Source organism: Aphelocoma coerulescens, chromosome 23, assembly GCF_041296385.1.
Source record: "Aphelocoma coerulescens isolate FSJ_1873_10779 chromosome 23, UR_Acoe_1.0, whole genome shotgun sequence".
Classification (NCBI taxonomy): Eukaryota; Metazoa; Chordata; class Aves; order Passeriformes; family Corvidae; genus Aphelocoma; species Aphelocoma coerulescens.
In genome coordinates this window covers 7065569-7082712 of record NC_091036.1, presented here as the reverse complement: position 1 = coordinate 7082712, position 17144 = coordinate 7065569, and the positions used below count along the sequence as shown (strand labels likewise).

Here is a 17144-nt window from a genome sequence, read left to right as displayed (position 1 = left end):
AATGTCACACTGCTCTTCATCGTGCTGGTAAACAACCCTGAGGAGCAAACACCACCTCCCAAATCAGTCCAAAGGGCCTTTATTAGAGCACGAGCTGCAGTAAAAGCTATTTATAGCTGAATTATGCAAATTACCCCCAGTACACTGAACAGCAGCGATGGGAGAAAGCAGCAGCTGCAATCTTCCGATACAAGTGGGTAAGGGCTGGGCCAGCGGGGCCGGGAGCGCGGGGCCGGGCGGGCTCACACGGCCGTGCCCCTCTCCAGGTTCTGTTTGATCTCGGCCGTGTATTTCCCGTAGAACCTCTCGGCCTTCTGGTTGAACTTGGCGTTCCTCTCGTTGATGTAGTCGATGTCGGCGTCGTCGTTGTAGGGCCGCCTCCGGCTGTACTTCTCCCTCTTCTCGATCCTGGAAGGCGGCAGGGGCTGAGCCCCGGGGGCTGCAGCACCGCCAGCCCCTGGCCCGTCCCTCTCTCCCCGTTACTCACTGTTTCTCCAGGTCTGCCACCATCCTGTCCACCCCTTCCTTGGAGGGCACGTGGGTCCCGTGCAGGAGGCTGTCCGAGGTGGGGTACAGGGCTTCCCCGCTGGAGGAGAGCAAGGGGACAGCAGTGACACACCTGGGGAGTGCTTTGGGGCTTCTGAGAATCCCAGAAGGGTTTGGGTTGGGAGGGACCTTAAAGATCATCCAGTCCCATCCTTACACCTTCCCCTATCCCAGGGTGCTCCAAGCCCCGTCCAGCCTGGCCTCAGACACTTCCAGGGGCAGCCACAGCTGCTCTGGGCACCCTGTGCCAGGGCCTCACCACCCTCACAGGGAAGAGTTTCTTTCATGTATCAAGCCTAAATTTCCCCTCTTTCACTCTGAACCCCTCACCCCTTGTCCCATCCCTCCGTGCCCTCGTGGTTTCACTGCTTTTGCTGAGTTCCGTTGTCACACTTCGCTCAGCTGTGGGAATCCCAGATTCGAGTGAGAAAACGTCAACATCGAATCCAAGCTCACTTATTTTGAGAGGGACCATCAGGTGCCTCTGAAAGATACAGGAACCCCCTGAAATGCCAAATCTGTCTGAATGCAAGCTGGGCAAACCACTCAGTCCTTAAACCTGCCTAAAAAAACCCAAACCCTGCTGCAGGAAGTGACTGATTACACACTGAAACATGACCTAATTGACCAAATATTTCTTCCAACTCAGCAGTGCCAAATTTGAAGAAATGAACCTCATTAATTACCCCACCACCCCTCCTGAAGCAGGGCCAGCTGAGGTTAAAGAACATCCCAGTGTCCAGGAGAACAGGCATGTGCTGGAAGGATTTCAGAGTTCAGTGTTTGCTGATCACTCAGAAATCCCACAGATGGTAGCAGAGGATGGAAATGAGGACTCACTACTGCTCCTTGAGCTTCTCATACTGCTCCAGGTCGGGTTTGATCTGCCGGGTCAGCCTCTGGTACTGGCGCAGCTGCGCCGCCGCGTAATCTGGGGACAGAATTGGGGTCAGAACTGGTGAAGGGTTTGATCTCACTGTTCCCTTCTCACCCAAAATACCACCACAGGTGTTCACTATGAACACAGCTGTGGAGTTGAGCCGTTACCTGAGAATCCCAGGTCGGGATTTTTCCTCTTCTTCTTCCTCTCCCACCTCTCGGCGTCCTCGGCGCTGATCTCCAGCAGCTTCACCCGCTCGTAGTCCTCCCCCCTGGCTGCACATTCCTGCACAGAGCACCCCACTCCCAGCAAAAACCCAGGCACCCAACCCATCTACAACCCCCCAGCTCAGCCCAGCCAACCCCAGTGCAGGACAGTGATTTAAACACCCAGGAGCCAAGCAGGACACGGATCCGGGGGGTGACACCTGTGCAAGCTCCGAGGCTGTCCTGTGTCCCTGCAGGCCCCTGGGCTGTGAGGGAGTTCTTTACCTTCTTCTTCTCCTGCACCTGCAGCTCCCACTCCAGCCGAGCTTTTTTAGCTTCCCAGTTTGGTGGCAGTTTCAGTCTTTTGTCCTCCTCCACCACCTCCTGGCTGTTCAGCTTGCAGGCCTCGTACTGGAAGGAAACACGGCACCACTCGAGCACAAAGAACAAACCCAACCCCCCACATAAAACAATCCCAGAATACTGAGGGTTGGAGGGACCTCTGGAGATCTCCCAGCCCAACCCCCTGCCCAGGCAGGGTCACCCGGAGCAGGGGACACAGGGACACCTCCAGGTGGGTTTGGGATGGCCCCATCCCCACAGAGGGAGACTCCAGCCCTCCCTGGGCAGCTGTTCCAGGGCTCTGCCACCCTCATGGCGTGTTTTAGTTCATGTTCATTGCTCCTGGCACCATGCCGTGACACCCCCGGGGGATATTTGTGTGCATTGACGGGATCCATTCTCAATCTTCTCCAGACTGACCAGGCCCAGCTCCACGAAACCCCAGAACCACCGAATCCCATCCCCCAGCGCCAGCCAGCCATTGCCCGGTCCCGCTCCTGTCCCCCGTACCCGCTTCATGTGGAGCTCCCGGAACCGGCGCAGCCGCTCCTCCCGCCTCTGCTCCGCCGCCGCCGCCGCGGCCGGGCCGGGGCCCGCCTCCTCCTCCTCTTCCTCCGAGCTCTGAAACGACCCGCACTCAGCCAGCGGCCCCGGGAGGGAGCCGAGACCCCCGCCCCTCCCGATCGCGTCCCCTCCTCACCCCGACATCGGCCTCGGGCACCCCCAAACTGCTGAGGGCCGACACCGCCGCCGCCATCGCGTCCCGCCCGCGCTTCCGGCTTCCGGCGCTCCCGGCGCTTCCGGCTTCCGGCGCGTCCTGCCGGGCGCCCCCCAGCGTGCGGGAGGTGCTGCCGCCGCCTTGCGCCTCCTCCCGCTGAGTCCTGGAATTATCCCGAAATCCACAAAATCGCGGTCACGGAACCACAGTCACAGAATCGCTGAGGCTGGAAAAGGCCGTCAGGATCCAGGGCAATGCCTGGTGTAGGATGATAAACCACCAACAGCTTCTCTTGGCCTCTCCAGGAATCCCTGCGGTGTCCGGAACAGGGGCAAAGTTACAGCTTTCACAAAATAAAAAAGGTTTTGCTGCAACTTCTGAGCGAAGAAAGTCAACATTTCCATGGCATTGCTGCAGTGGCCGGGATCTCCCAGCCTTAAATGGAGATTTATTATAAATTTATCACTGTATTGATATAAATGCATCTTTGCCTGAAGTCTTTCTGTGTGCACAGGAGAGCCAGAAGGGCTCCGGATTTTTGGTTCCCTTTGAAGCGAAGCTCCCAAAGCCCTGTGGATGAGAAACTGCGAGGCTGAGCCGGTTTTTCAGTGGAGCTGTGGCCCGTGAGCTCCCAGCAGAGGGAATCGCAGCCCCAGCCGTGAGGGGCCGGCCGGGCAGGCAGCCCTGGCAAACCCCGCTGGCTCTGTTCCCTTTTAACTTCACTTTCTTCTGCTGCCAAGCCCCGGTGCCTGCTGAGGGATTAAAAATATCAAACCCAGCGTTCCCCAGCGAGGAGGGAACGGGACCCCAGAGCACAGGGGCTGGGGCGAGGAAGAATGTCTTTATATGGCCCTGCTGAGGGGAGGGAGAGGATTGTCCTGCTGGGGTTTGGGGTTTGGGGGTCTCCCCTCACCTGCCCTCTCCGCAGCCCCACTCTGGGCTGGGAGCTGTTGAATTTCCGTGCACGTGGAGCAAAGTGCAGCCGGGATGGGAATGGGGATGGGAACGGGGACGGGGATGGGGATGGGAACGGGGATGGGGATGGGGATGGGGATGGGGATGGGATGGGATGGGATGGGATGGGATGGGATGGGATGGGATGGGATGGGATGGGATGGGATGGGATGGGATGGGGATGGGGATAGGATGGGATGGGATGGGGATGGGGATGGGGATGGGATGGGATGGGGATAGGATGGGATGGGGATGGGGATGGGGATGGGGACGGGGACGGGGACGGGGACGGGGATGGGGATGGGGATGGGGATGGGGATAGGATGGGATGGGATGGGGATGGGGAACGGGGACGGGGACGGGGACGGGGATGGGATGGGATGGGATGGGATGGGATGGGATGGGATGGGATGGGATGGGGACGGGGACGGGGATGGGGATGGGGATGAGGGAGTTCTGAGGGAAGCTGCCAGCGCAGGGGTTGGTGTTGTTAAAGCAGAAATTGGGGTAGTGCTGTCCAAATCCCTGTTTGGGGCACGGCATTCCCCACATCCCCCTGCTCCTCCTGGCCCCACTGCCCTGAGGCTGTGGCCACGCTGGGCTCGGAGGAGTCTGGGGAGCAGGGACAGTGCTGGGCTGGCTCTGCAGGGAGTCTGCAGCCTCCAGGCCGTGCCCTGGGACGTTCCCACATCCGCTGTCTCCCCAGACACGAGCAGGGAGGGCAGGAGGAGCTCAGGGCTGCCCCAAGGCTCTGCTCTGTGTCCCCACCACCCTTTTACTCAGTCAGGGGAGCAGGATGGGGTTTAGGGCTTGTCAGTGCAGCCCCTTCTCCCCTGTCCCAGCTGGAAGATGACCCCGAGAGGTTTCCCTGCTCTGTGGGTTTGCCCCTGGATCCAGCAGCAGCTCGGGGAGCTGCAGGTGCCCAGTGTCCCCCCAGCCCCCTGGCACGGCTGCACATCCCAGCCTGGCCTGGCAGAGCAGGGAATTCTCCCAAATCCCGATGCCGAGGAGCAGGGCCCGGCCCTGCGGGGCTGGCAGCGAGGACAGGCAGAGCTGCTCTCGCTGTCACTTACAGTTAATTTTATTTTTAGGTTTAGAAATGTTTGTGTTTCTCAGGCACACAGAGCTGGCTCTGCTTCCCCTGGGCCGGAGCTGCCTCCATTGTCTTCTCCAGCTCTGCCTCCCCTGCGGTGCCGACATGAGAAATTCCAGTTCCATGTAGAACAGGGGCTGGAGCTCGGAGGAACTGACTCATCTCGGGTAAATTTGGCCCTTTCGAAGGGGAACATCCTGGCCAGGGCTGGGGGCTGGGGAGCAGCAGCCCTTATCTGCCACCCCAAGCTCTTATCAGGGATCTGCAGGGAGCACCCAGGGCCCGTCAGGGTGCAGCTCCTGGGGCTGGGGAGCAGGGGGGAAAAGGAGAGGGTTGGGATGTTCCCAGGAAAAGAATGGTGACAGCGTGACAGAGGCCACAGAGCTTGGCCAGGACACCCTGAGACCCTGCAGGTGGTGACCCCCAGCCCTGGAGGTCTTGGGTGTGCAGTGCTGTGATTTGCATGTGCAATGCCGTGTTTTGGGTGTGCAGTGCCATGATTTGGGTGTGCAGTGCCATGATTTGGGTGTGCAATGCCATGTTTTGGGTGTGCAGTGCCATGTTTTGGGTGTGCAATGCAGTGTTTTGGGTGTGCAGTGCCGTGTTTTGGGTGTGCAGTGCCACAATCCAGGCACCTACAGTGCCACAGCTCGGACCTGCACCACGGTGGGTCACACCTGTGTCCCTGTGTGTCCCTGAGCTGCAGTGGTCACTGCTGTGTCCCCCCAGGTGTGTGATGGTCATTCCTGTGTCCCCACAGGTGTGTGATGGCCACTGCTGTGTCTCCCCAGGTGTGTGATGGTCACTGCTGTGTCCCCCCAGGTGTGTGATGGCCACTGCTGTGTCCCCCCAGGTGTGTGATGGCCACTGCTGTGTCTCCCCAGGTGTGTGATGGTCATTCCTGTGTCCCCCCAGGTGTGTGATGGTCACTCCTGTGTCCCCCCAGGTCCCTCCCTGTTCAGGTGCCCCTGGCAGGGTCAGGATGGCCCAGCCCAGCCCAGCCCTTCCTCCCGCTGACCCCTCCAAGGCCTGTCCCTCCCGGTGTCCCTCGGTGCCACCAGCGCTCCCCTCCACGTGTCCCTCGCGTGTCAGGCTGCGAGTTCAGCTCCGCTGCCCCGGCCCAGCAGCTGCAGGAGCTGCTTCCACTTCCTGCCCATCCCGAGCTGTTCCCCAGCTGCCTCCCCATCCTGCTGCGTGCTGAAAGGTGCTTGGGGAGCGGAAGGGAGCCCTGGTGAGCAGGAGCGAGGCGCAGGCAGGGCTGCAGGCAGGGCAGGCTGTGCTCAGCCTGCTCCCAGCCCTGGGATCAGGGACAAGGGGGGGACGGGTGTCCCCAGCCAGGCAGGGGAGTGGGGACCCTTCCCCTCCTCGGATACAGGGGGGAGCTCAGGGGTGGGCGTGGGTGGCCCTTGTGGGGCTGGTCTGGTTTGCTGCTGCTGGGCTGGCTCCCTGCAGGAGAATGGCACCGCAGGGTCAGGGAATCCTGGAATGGTTTGGGCTGGAGGGGCCTTAAATCCTGTCCCATCCCACCCTGCCACGGGCAGGGACACTTTCCACTATCCCAGAGTGCTCCAAGCACCGTCCAGCCTGGCCTTGGACACTGCCAGGGATGGGGGAACCTGTGCCAGGGCCTTCCCACCCCCACAGGGAAGGATTTCTCCCTTATGTCCAACCTAAATCTCTTCTAGTTTAAAACCCTCCCCTTTTGGAACCCCCATTTCCCCCACCTGGGGGTCTCAGACCTGGGGACAAATCTCCTTTGTCCTGGGGAGAAAAAGAGGCAGTGCCAGGGATTCCCACATGGGACTGGGTCCAGTGGGATACTGGGATCAACCTCCCTGGGAAGCTCTTTGCAGGCACCAGCACTGATCTGAGTCAAGGAGAAGAAAACTGGGCCTAAAACTCGCACAGGACCCAAACTTGCAATGACAACAGCAATGCAGCAGAAAGGGGCAGAGTCTGATCTGCAGGGAGATGAATCAGGGTGAATTTACTGACTGTGCGTGGTCATCAGCCACGGGGAGATTCGGAGGGAGGGGAAACGTGGGGAGGGTTTGGTTTTTAGGTGGAAGAGGAGCTGGTTCTGTGTCAGGCCGGTTCCTCTCCATCACAGGCTCCTGTTCGTGTCCTCTTGGGTTGCAATTTCAATCTTTCAGATCAGACACAAAATCATTGGGCTGGAGAGCCAAAAGTACCTGGCTAATGGGATTAACAGAAATTAACCTGGTTATGGGGGGACTCCATTGAAAATGAGAAAGTGCTGATGGCCAGAATCAATTCCTCCCCAGCCAAATGACTGCAGGCCTGGCTTAGGGTTTCAGTTTAATGCTCAGCCCTCCAACAATGAGCAGGATGGGATTGAATTAGGTCCTGATGGCGGAGTTCAAATGATGGCAGTGGTTTGTTTTTAATGCCAGCAGCGAGCCAGGGGGAAAAATGGGAAATCCACCCTGTTTTCCTGTAGGATTGCACAGAGGGACTGCTGGGTGTCCCTGTCATGGGCAAAGTGGGAAACCCTCCCTGTTTTCCCTCTGGGATCACATGGAGGCTCCTGCTGGGTGTCCCTGGTGCCCTCATGTGGGGCTGCCTTGCCCGAGCCCTCCCTGCCCATGTTCCAGCCCCAGATCAGAGCTGGAACTGGGACACTGGGCTGGGGGCAGTGGGGTGGGACACTGGGCTGGGGGCAGTGGGGTGGGAGGGTTTGGGATCCACAATGGGCTGGGGGCAGTGAGGTGGGAGGGTTTGGGATCCACAATGGGCTGGGGGCAGTGGGGTGGGAGGGTTTGGGATCCACAGTGGGCTGGGGGCAGTGGGGTGGGAGGGTTTGGGATCCACAATGGGCTGGGGGCAGTGGGGTGGGAGGGTTTGGGATCCACAATGGGCTGGGGGCAGTGGGGTGGGAGGGTTTGGGATCCACAATGGGCTGGGGGCAGTGAGGTGGGAGGGTTTGGGATCCACAATGGGCTGGGGGCAGTGAGGTGGGAGGGTTTGGGATCCACAATGGGCTGGGGGCAGTGGGGTGGGAGGGTTTGGGATCCACAATGGGCTGGGGGCAGTGGGGTGGGAGGGTTTGGGATCCACAATGGGCTGGGGACAGTGGGGTGGGAGGGTTTGGGATCCACAATGGGCTGGGGGCAGTGGGGTGGGAGGGTTTGGGATCCACAGCCCCAAGGGCTGATAAATCCCAGCCTTCCCAGGCGGGGCTGCTGCTCCTTTTGGAGCCTTTCGGTGCCTGCAGAGGGGGGCAGCTCCCGGCAGCTCCCGCCCGGTCTCATCTTTTCCCTTAAAAGCCGGAACCTCGCGGAGTTTCCTGGATGAGAGCAGCTCGGTCGTTACCGTGCATTGGAAATGAAGCAGATTTACGGTGTCTGAGCGCACCAACTCCGGCACCGGGGCACCTCCTGCGCCTTCGGCCCCTCCCTGGGCCTTTGTCCCCTCGGGGACAGCCCGGCCGATGTCCCCTCCCGGAGCAGCACCCCTGCCGAGGTGCCAGCCCGGCTGTCCCTCACCCCCGGTGGGATGGGAATGTCGTGGAGCTCCCCAAAGCCAGCAGGGATGGAGAGGGATGGAGAGCCGGGCGTGGCCGCTGTGCCGGGGGAATGCGACAAGTGGCGGTGCATTAATGTCCCTAACGGGGCGAGCCGGGACCTGGGGTCCTGCTGGAGGGAAGAGGAGGCTGGAGGTGTGGAAGGGACAATCCCGGTGGCCCTGGCTGGAGTCACAGCGCCACGGGAGACCCGGGAGGCCGCCCTGGGCGCTCAGGATTTGCTCCTCTCCCTGCTCTGGGACATCCCAGCGGGTGCATCCCAAGGATGTGCCGGGCTGGAGCCATCCCTGGAGGGCAGCGGCCTCTCGAGGGGCACGGGGAGGGAGGATAACGTCACGTTTCCCCCGGATCAATGAGGATTTGGGCTCGGGAGTTATTAGCCCGGTGTCATAAACTATCTGAAAACCACAAAAGTAAAATGATAAATCTCCCTGTTTGCCTCCTGCACGGGGTTTTTAAGTACCCGGGTCCCTCCAGGCAGCGGTTCGATATCGCAGCGGACACAAATCACCGAGACAGAGCCGGATTTTGGGGAATATCGGTCAGGCTTTGCTGTTTTCCAGCACTCGGCCGTGTGCAGGGAAGCTCCCCCGGGCAGGGCTGGGGGGGCACTGGGGGAGGGGGCGCTGAGGTGGCTCCCGGGGATGTGTCCCTGTCCCACGGCGGGGAAATTTGGGGTGTTCCTTGCACGGGAAACACATCTGAGGCACCATTAAATTATTGTTGTGTGCTGGTGAAGCAGCAGGACCGCCCCCCCAAGCTGGGGTTCAGGGGACAGGGGACAGCTGCCCCCAGTGCTCCCAGTGGTGGCACCTCACTCCTGAGCTGGGGGTCACCAGCAGGAATGGGGGGACAAGGGACAACTCCTCCCAGTGTCCCCAGTACCCCTCCCGCTGGGGATTCCGGGGGTCCACGGCGTGTCCGTGCCAGCAGCAGGGCTGTCCCTGGAGCCCGGCGGTGTCCCGGTGTCCCCTGACCTCCCCAGCCGCAGGTTTTCTTTTTAAAGCTCCTTCTGGTGGCATTTCCCAGTGTTTTTGTCTGCGGGCCGTGGCTGCCGCATCCTCCCTGGTCATTTCCAGCCCGCCTCGGGCTGCTCCGTGGTTTGCCCCCGTCCCGGCGGGCTCCCCCTCGAAACCCACCAGAAGAAACCTCTCAAAGGGAAAAGCAACACCCAGGAAAGCTCCTCCGGGCAGGGCCGGCGCGTTCCCTCTGCAGCACCGGCAGCCGGAAAACTTCCAGCGGCAAAGGGAGACGTGCCTGGGAGGGAACACGGGCTGGGAAGGATCAGGGATCAGAGAGCCCGGCTGCACTCCGGGTGTGAGGCAATTAGCGCCGCGCGTTAATGACGGGAGCTCGAAGGGGAGAGGGCCGGGGTCGCGCTGTCCCTTCCCCATGGTGGAGGATCCATGGGGCACATCCCGGCCCCGGGAAGGCTCCGGGGACCAGGCCGATCCCCCGGGACACCCCCAGCCCGCCCCACACGCGGCCCTTCTCTCTTGGCAGGGCTGGGATCGGCGCTTCCCGTCCGGACACCTGGAATCGCGGAACCCCCACGCCGTTCAAAGGGCCGGAGCCTCTTCCCTGTCCGCGGGGAGCCGGAGCGGGGTCCTGCTCCCTCCGCGCCCCCGAGCCACCCCCCAGCTGGGCGGGCTCGGGGTTCGCAGGCTGGGAAAGCACAAGGAGCCTCCTGGGAGCGCAGATCCCGCTCGCCATGCGCTCCGCAGCCGCCGGGGCAGGATGCTCCCCCCGGGTTCGTGCCTCGCACACCATTTCCCAGCACGGGGAGGGCTCTTTGTGGCTGTGGAGCCGGGATGGAAACAGGTGCAGCTTCCTGGGTTTGTGCTGAGGCCTGATTTTGGCCCCTAAAGTGTTAAGTGAGTGCTAAGCCCTATAAAATTACCCTTTCAGCTACTATTTCTGCACAAAAGGCTCTCTGCGACGAGATACGCCAAAGCATCTGATGAAGTAATATGTCTATTCTCATTTGTGACATTTATTATTAACAGGGAAAAGAAAAAAAATAAAACAAATCCCAGTCAGAAAGAACTCTTAATTGAAGCACTATTGTGCCGTGGTAACTGCTATTAAATTAATCTGCTGCATTCCTTTCCACCCACACACTTTAAAACTTCCTGGTTATAATTAGAACCATTTAAAACCAATTTGACACTCCTCGGATGATGCAGTTCAGCTGCTTAATATGGTGAGACTTTGCTGAAAGGAGCGGAGAAGGGCTGGGAGCAAGCTGGGCTCTCGGGGAGGATCAGAGCCGGGAGCGGCTGCTCCTGTACGGGGATGCTCAACTCCAGCGGGGGAATTCGCCTTTAGCTCTGCACTGAGCCGTGCCCCATCTCGGTTGTCCCGCGGGAGATGCTCCTGCCCAGAGTATCCCTCACCCAGAGGCTCCCCAGGTGCTGGGGTGCAGGGGATTTTGGGATGCTCCTGTTTTGTTTTGGGAGCCCCCCGAGCTCTCCCCTCCTTTGTGCCAGCTGGGAAAGGCACCAAAGATGGTAATTCCGCGGTGGAAAAGCGCTTGGGTGTTTCAGTGTGGGGAAAAGGCACCTGAGCGCAGGGCTGAGATGTGATTTTTTTGGGAATGGGGGAATTTAGGGGTGTGGGGATGCCACCCACCCCTGCAGCAACGCTCTGCCCGCCTCTGGGTTAGGAAATCTTTGGGGGATGCTCACCCAGGGCTGGGGTTGGGGAAGATTCTCTGGGAGCTGAGGTGTAGCTGTTCCCTGGGAGAGTAAACAGAGAAACCACCGGGCCTGGCCGAGAGCTGGCGCGGAGCCGCCGCGGGTGTCACTTCTGCAAACGTGTTCCTGCTCGCCGCCTTTATCTGTCATCCTCGGAACCACCTGGGTGGCATTTGATGCTATCAGGGGGCCACGCCGAGCTCCCGGCACATCCCCGGCCGCCTCACGGCACGGCCAGTTCCTCTGCAGCCCTGGAAGATCCCGTTAGTCACGGTATCTCCACTGTCACCTTCTGCTTCCTTCTGCATTTGGCTTTCGCTCTGGGGCCATGTGTTAACCAGGGCTCTGCGCCGACCCCGCAGCTTCCTCAGCCTCCGCTGGGGCCGTTTCCTCCCGGCGCCCACCTTGGGCTGTCCCCGGGGCTGGGATGGCTCCAGGGAACGCGGTGGTTTGGGCTCCATCCCCTGCATCCCTCCGGTCCGGCCCTTCGGGGAAGGGCTGCGCTGCAAACCTCGAGCGCCGGTCCCGGTTCCCTCTGCTGCGGCTCCTCGGGGCCGCGGCTTTTGGGATGTGAAATACGCAGAAATCCGGGCTGCTGCGAGCCCAGGGGCTCCTGGAGGTGTTTATTCACCCCTCAGCAGGGGCTGGGGCAGCTCCTGGTGCTGCTCGGAGCTGTCACCAGCTCCCAGCACGTCTTGAGCCTTTGGAGCCATTCTGAGCGGGCCATTTGCCCCTTTCAGGGCCAGCCCCGCTCTTCCCGTGCCATCACCTCCCTTTTCCTTGCCCTCCCTGCTCCCCCCTCTTTTCCATCTCTCCCAGATGCCATTGCCCACCCTGAGCTCATCCCCATCTCCCTCCCTGTCTCAGTGCCCGAGGTGGGGTCGCACTCTCGTCCCAGCAGTACCAAGGAGAAGGAAATTGTGGATTTCCCCCCCAAACTGTGAGACAGGACCCCCAGCTGGGGCTGGGGAGCTGCAGCTGCCGGGTCCCTCTGCAGGGCTGGGCTGGCGTCACTGCCTGGGCAGATTTTCGTTGTTTGGGTTGGGTTTTTTTTAATACACAAACTCCAATTTTCTACATTTTGAATGTTTTCCCTTCTTCCTCCCTTGAGCACGATCAGCTCCCCCAGAGCCCAGAGGTTATTTATGCTTTTGTCTAATCTCTGTTGCTTGGCTTTGGCTTGGGCGCTTCTTTTTTTTTTTTTTTTGATTTTATTTCATTTTATTTTATTTTTCCCCCCTCCTCTTGCTACTTCGTAATTTTTTCCCAACTTTGGAAGCGCAACTTTGGAGTGGCCAAAGGCGAAAAACAAAACAAGGATATTTCTGCTACCCTGTAACTTTGCAAAAATGCTGCGTGCCTGGAGCGCGGCGGGGGGGTAACGAGAACCAGGGGCTGCGAGCTCCGGCCAGACCGGGTAAAATTAGCCCGGGGGGCGGAGAGGGGGAAGCGGCTCCATCCCGGGAGCCTCCGGAGCCCAGATGGGGTTGGATGCAGCGAGCGGGATGCTCTGCGCTCATCCCCTGCAGTGGGAGCTGGGATTTACCCCTCTGCATGTTCAGCCCGGCTCCCTTCGCCTCCTCCCTTCCAAACCCAGCCCAGGGATTTGTCCTTTGCTCCCCCCTGCCCCGAGCGGTGACATTTCCTTGGCTGCTCCCTCCAAGAAGGGTGGCTCTGTCCCATCCTGGGTGTCCCAGAGGAAGGAGCCGCCTCTCCCGGTGCCCCATCCCGCTGGGACACCGCGTCCTCCCCGGGGCACTTATTCCAGAGTTATTCCAGAGTTATTCCAGTTGTCGTTTCCAGGCGTGCCCCGGCAGGGAGGCGGCAGCTCGGCTCTGTGGCTCTGCCAGCGTTTGTCACCGTGGCCGTGCCTCTGTCGCCACAGGCACCCAGCAGCCCCGGGGTGGCAGGAGAGCCGGGCTTTGTCACCTGTAAAATGGGCTGGATTTGGGGCTCCAGCGATAAAAATGGGATTAAAACCGGCCCAGGGTGTGGATTTTTAGTGTCCCTGATGTCCCTGCGGGGGTTCTGTTTTCTGGATGTGGCACTTGCTGGGGGGTTTTGGGTATTTCTGAGAAGTGCCACGGGCTGCGCTGTCATTTACCCCCGTAAATGTCCATTAAATAAAGGCAGAGACCGGGACGTGAACAAACGGGATCCGGGCATCGCTGCTGGGTCGGGAGTCCGGGTTGAGAATTCTGCTGGAGCTCGTTTGGGCATCACAGAGGGTAACTGAAGAGGGTAATTAGCGGGACAATTTGCATTAATTAACTCCAGGACGGAGCGTGGCTGAGCGGGATGGGAGAGGAGGAGGATGAGGATGGGGATGGGAGGGATGCAGCTCTGGAGGTGCCGGACCTGGCCGTGAGGCATGGAGGGTTTGCTGTTCCTGCTGCTGGGGGAACAAAAAAACAGGGAAAAAGATAAAAGAGCAACGAGTGGCGATGGAAGCACGAAGGAGCTGTGGAAGGGCTGGCCCCGCTCCCGGGCTGCTGCCAGACACGAGGGCGGGGAAGCTGCTGCTGCTGCGATGCTGAAATATCTCAAATGCACTCAAGGTCCTCGTGTGCTGAAGCCCTGGGGGAAGCAAAGCAGCAAAAAGGGGAAATTTGGGGCGCTGGGGAGCGGAGCAGGATCAGAGGATCTGCTGGATCTCTGGCCCAGCAGCTTTTGGGGTCTCTGCACAGTCTGGGATCAGTGACCGGCAGCTGAGCTCGCCTCTGGCTCCTGGGAGTTCCTGCACAGCTTCTGGGCCACATGAGAGGAAAAGCTGCACGTCGGGTTTCTCTTGGACTGGCTGGAGGTTTCTGGGCCAGGCTACTGAGGAGCATTTCTAACCCAAAATTAAAGCCTTTTCCTCCAGAAAGTGGGAATGCTCTGTTCCAAAACGCTGCCCAAGTGGGTTTGGCTTTTGGAACAGGAGTTCAGCGAAAGGAGAGGAACCTGCAGAGCCTTTGGGTGTCCCTGTGCAGCTCCCAGGATGTTCTGAGCCCCCAGACGAGCAGGGGGAATTTCAGGGAACCATTTCTTTGTTCGATCAGGGCTCTGCTGTGGGAGCAGCCCCAGGGGGGGGCTTGGCCTGGAGAAACTTTGCCCCTCCAAACTTGGCTGGTCCCAGAGGCTGTCACCCAGCGCGGTGACACCGGAGCACTTAGCGGTCCCCAGATGGATTCGTTCTCCTGACTTTTCTTGAGTCCGATTCTCTCCATTTGCTCTATTGATTTGAATTTTAAAGTGAGGGGGATAATGCTGGGTTTAATGCTGGTTTTATTGTGCCGAGCGGGGAGCTGGAGGGGCGTGGGCACTGCGGAATAAACGGAATTGTTGCTGTGCTTTGGGGAACCTGAAGCTGCTGCGGCGAGGGGTGAAGGTGATTTGGGGGTTCCCTCCTGGCACTTCGGGCTGGTGGGATGAGCTTGTCCCTGGTGGGCTCCCAGTCCGTGCTGGGTGTCCACAAACCCACCCCAACCAAGCCCTGCACACCTTGGGTGGCTCCCACATTAAATATAAATGGGGAGAAAATTACCTTAATCAAGTCTAAGCAGAATTGATTAATATTTTAGTAAAAACCTCACGCTGGAGTTTAACAGACTGGTTAAATCTCAGCTGGAAAAACCACTGTGGTTCCCCACCAGCTTTTTTTTCTCTCCTTAAACCCAGCCTGGTTTCCACGGCCCCTCTCTGCCTGTGGGGCCTGCACTGGGGTTGCTGGGGAGCCGTTTGCCCTTTAGCTGAGCGAATGATCAGCGGTTTAAAAAGGCCCCTTCTCCCCCTCCCGGCTCCCTTTTATAGGTACAATAATCAGATAAAATATTTCTGGAAGACTATTTACAAAATGCCCCCATCCCCATCAATCTTACGGTTAAGAAGGAGCGGAGGAAGAAATCTTAACCTCAAGAAGCTGCTAATGCAACCGAGCTCTTTAATGGTGGGGTGGAGATCTTCTTTTTTTTCCTGCTGCCATTACTATGGAATACATAATAACATCAATAATTAAATATAAATTGGATTTAATATTTTATGCTGGCGACATGTAATTTACACTCTACCCGAGAAATCAAAAGGTCACGTCTGAAGCGAAGGCAAGGAGGGAAAGGGAGAGGGGCTCGGCCCTGAGATGAGTCTGGCGTTGGGAGGCTCAAAAAATCGCTCCAGGGAGGGGAAGGAAGAGCTTTGTTTGGGGTGGAAAAGGAGGGTTTGGGGCTGGATTGCAGGTGAGGGGATTTTTCCTGCTCTGTCCAGTGCTGGATCTGCTGGTTCTGCACTCAGCAGCGCTCTGATCTTGGTTTTAGGGGATGGCTGTAGGGCTGGGCTGAGGGGGAGTGTGGGATCCCCATCCCTGCTGTGCTGGGCATCCTCCAAGGAGAGCTGCCCAGGAGGAGAGGCCAGCAGAGCTCTCCTGCATCGATTTCTGTGGGATTGGGGCAGCTTTGGGTGTCCTGCCAGCAGAGCAGCTCCATTAACGCCGTGGTACTTCAGGAACTGCCCGGGCTATTTCTGGAATGGGTGAATTTTCACTCTTTTATTCCTCTCCCTGTTGGGTCATCGAAGATTTGGCTGATTTTCGTGTCCATACCTGGGATTTTGTGCCCCAGCTCTCTTTGCCACGAGCTTTACCTCTCTGATTAATTAAAACCAGGAGAAATCAAACCTCTCTTGGGCAGAGCTGTGGGGCTCTCCCAGCTTCCCAGCCCTGGGTTTGCCTCCCCTCCCTCCTCAGCAAGGAGCAAACCTGGAGCCATCCCTGGCGTGGGGAGGGAGGATCCCCTCTGATAAATTCTTGCTCAGGGCTGTGGGCAGCGAGGTTTGGGGCTGCTGGGTGCAGCTTTCTCTGCAAGTGAGGCTTCTGCTTTTTTACGGGTTGTGCAACACATCTGGGCAAAGCCATTCCTGATTCTTCTTCTCCTTCTGCCCCAGAGTGGGTTAAACTGGGGAAGTTGGGGGGAACCAGCCCTGGGGGTGGTTGGGTTTGGGGTCTCACCTGGCACGAAGGTGGGGGAAGCAGGTGGAGGGGCTGGGGCTGCTGGGGATGTGAAATTGAAGTGGGAGCTTTGGAGAGGGAATAAATCCTTTTTGTGCACTGGGGGAGGCTGCCTGGAGCTGCTGGTGGGGATTTGGCCCTCTCCTGGTGCTGGGTGGGGTTTGGCTGCCTGGGAAAGGGAGGGCAAGGCTGGAACCGTGGCAGGGATGTCCTGTAGGGAAACCAGACAGGCAAGGAAAACCCCTGGGTGCACCCGTGGGTGCTCCTTGCAGGGTGGACAAGGGGGCCACACCACCCACCACCCTCGCTGGGGAGCCTGGGATGCAGAGCTGGACCTGATTTTGGGTCTGTTTTGCCCAGATTCGGTGGCTGCCATCACACCCAGGAGCAGAGCCCAGCCACGAGGGTTTGCTGCCTGTGGCCGAGGTGGAAAATCCTCCCTGATCCTGGGGTTAATTGAAGATTCATTTGTTTGCTTTGGGCTCTGTGGCCAAGTGAAATAAAAACCCCACAGCAGCCGAGTTCCCACCGCCTGCAGGGGCCATAAACTCCCGCAGATCACTCAGAAGGGGGAAGAAAATGCCCGGTCCCATTTGGCAAAGCCACAGGTGTGGCCAAAATGGCTTTTCACAGAGCCAGAACCCCTCTGGCCCTCAGGGGAGCCCAGCCCTGATGGGAGAATTTGGGAAACGCTGGGTTGGATGAGGCTTGGAGCTCAACCTGGGATGGTGGGAGATATACTGGATGGGCTTTAAGGTCCCTTCCAGCCCAAAAAAATCCATAATTCTGTGAAAAGGAGCTGGCTGGGAGGATCAGATCCTGCCCCACACCCGGATCCCTGCTGGGATTAATCCAAATTTGGCTGTTAGCATCACTTGGGGGGTGCCAAGCGCTGCCTTTTAGGGCACAGCTCCTTTGGGGGCCTCCTCAGAAGGCTCAGCCTGAGCTGAGCTGCCCCCAAACCACCCAGGGCTGAGCTTTATGGGGTCATTACCCTTCAGCGCCTCTTTACAAGGCTTTGGAAGCCACTCGGGAAAAGAGCCACTTGTTTTTTGTCGGGATTGGAATGGTTTTGATCAACAATGGGGTGGCTTTTTCCACCTCCCTCCCCTTCCCTTGATCAGCACCTGCCCCCGGAGGAGGAAGGATCTAATGAATTGCAAGAGGATGGGACTGGCCCTGCC

The 17144-nt window shown here is 59.0% G+C and overlaps 1 protein-coding gene across 1 annotated transcript; it reads right to left on the bottom strand.

Moving 5' to 3' along the window:
- Positions 1–63: 63 nt before the first annotated feature.
- SYF2 (SYF2 pre-mRNA splicing factor) lies at positions 64–2757 on the bottom strand. Its single transcript, XM_069035743.1, has 7 exons — positions 2675–2757; positions 2485–2595; positions 1918–2043; positions 1594–1711; positions 1387–1477; positions 488–586; positions 64–408 (listed from the first exon to the last, which is right to left on the bottom strand). Exons 1-7 carry the CDS (start codon positions 2729–2731, stop codon positions 243–245), a joined length of 768 nt encoding a protein of 255 aa, XP_068891844.1. The 5' UTR covers positions 2732–2757; the 3' UTR covers positions 64–242.
- Positions 2758–17144: the final 14387 nt, after the last annotated feature.

Bases quoted from the DNA above. Each gene is read 5' to 3' on its own strand.
- SYF2 (XM_069035743.1), bottom strand. From the start codon at position 2,731: ATGGCGGCGGCGGTGTCGGCCCTCAGCAGTTTGGGGGTGCCCGAGGCC. The intron at 2,044-2,484 runs GTACGGGGGACA...GTTTCCTTCCAG, and splicing joins GGGAGCTCCACATGAAGCGG to TACGAGGCCTGCAAGCTGAA. The intron at 409-487 runs GTGAGTAACGGG...GCCGCCTTCCAG, and splicing joins GTGGCAGACCTGGAGAAACA to GATCGAGAAGAGGGAGAAGT.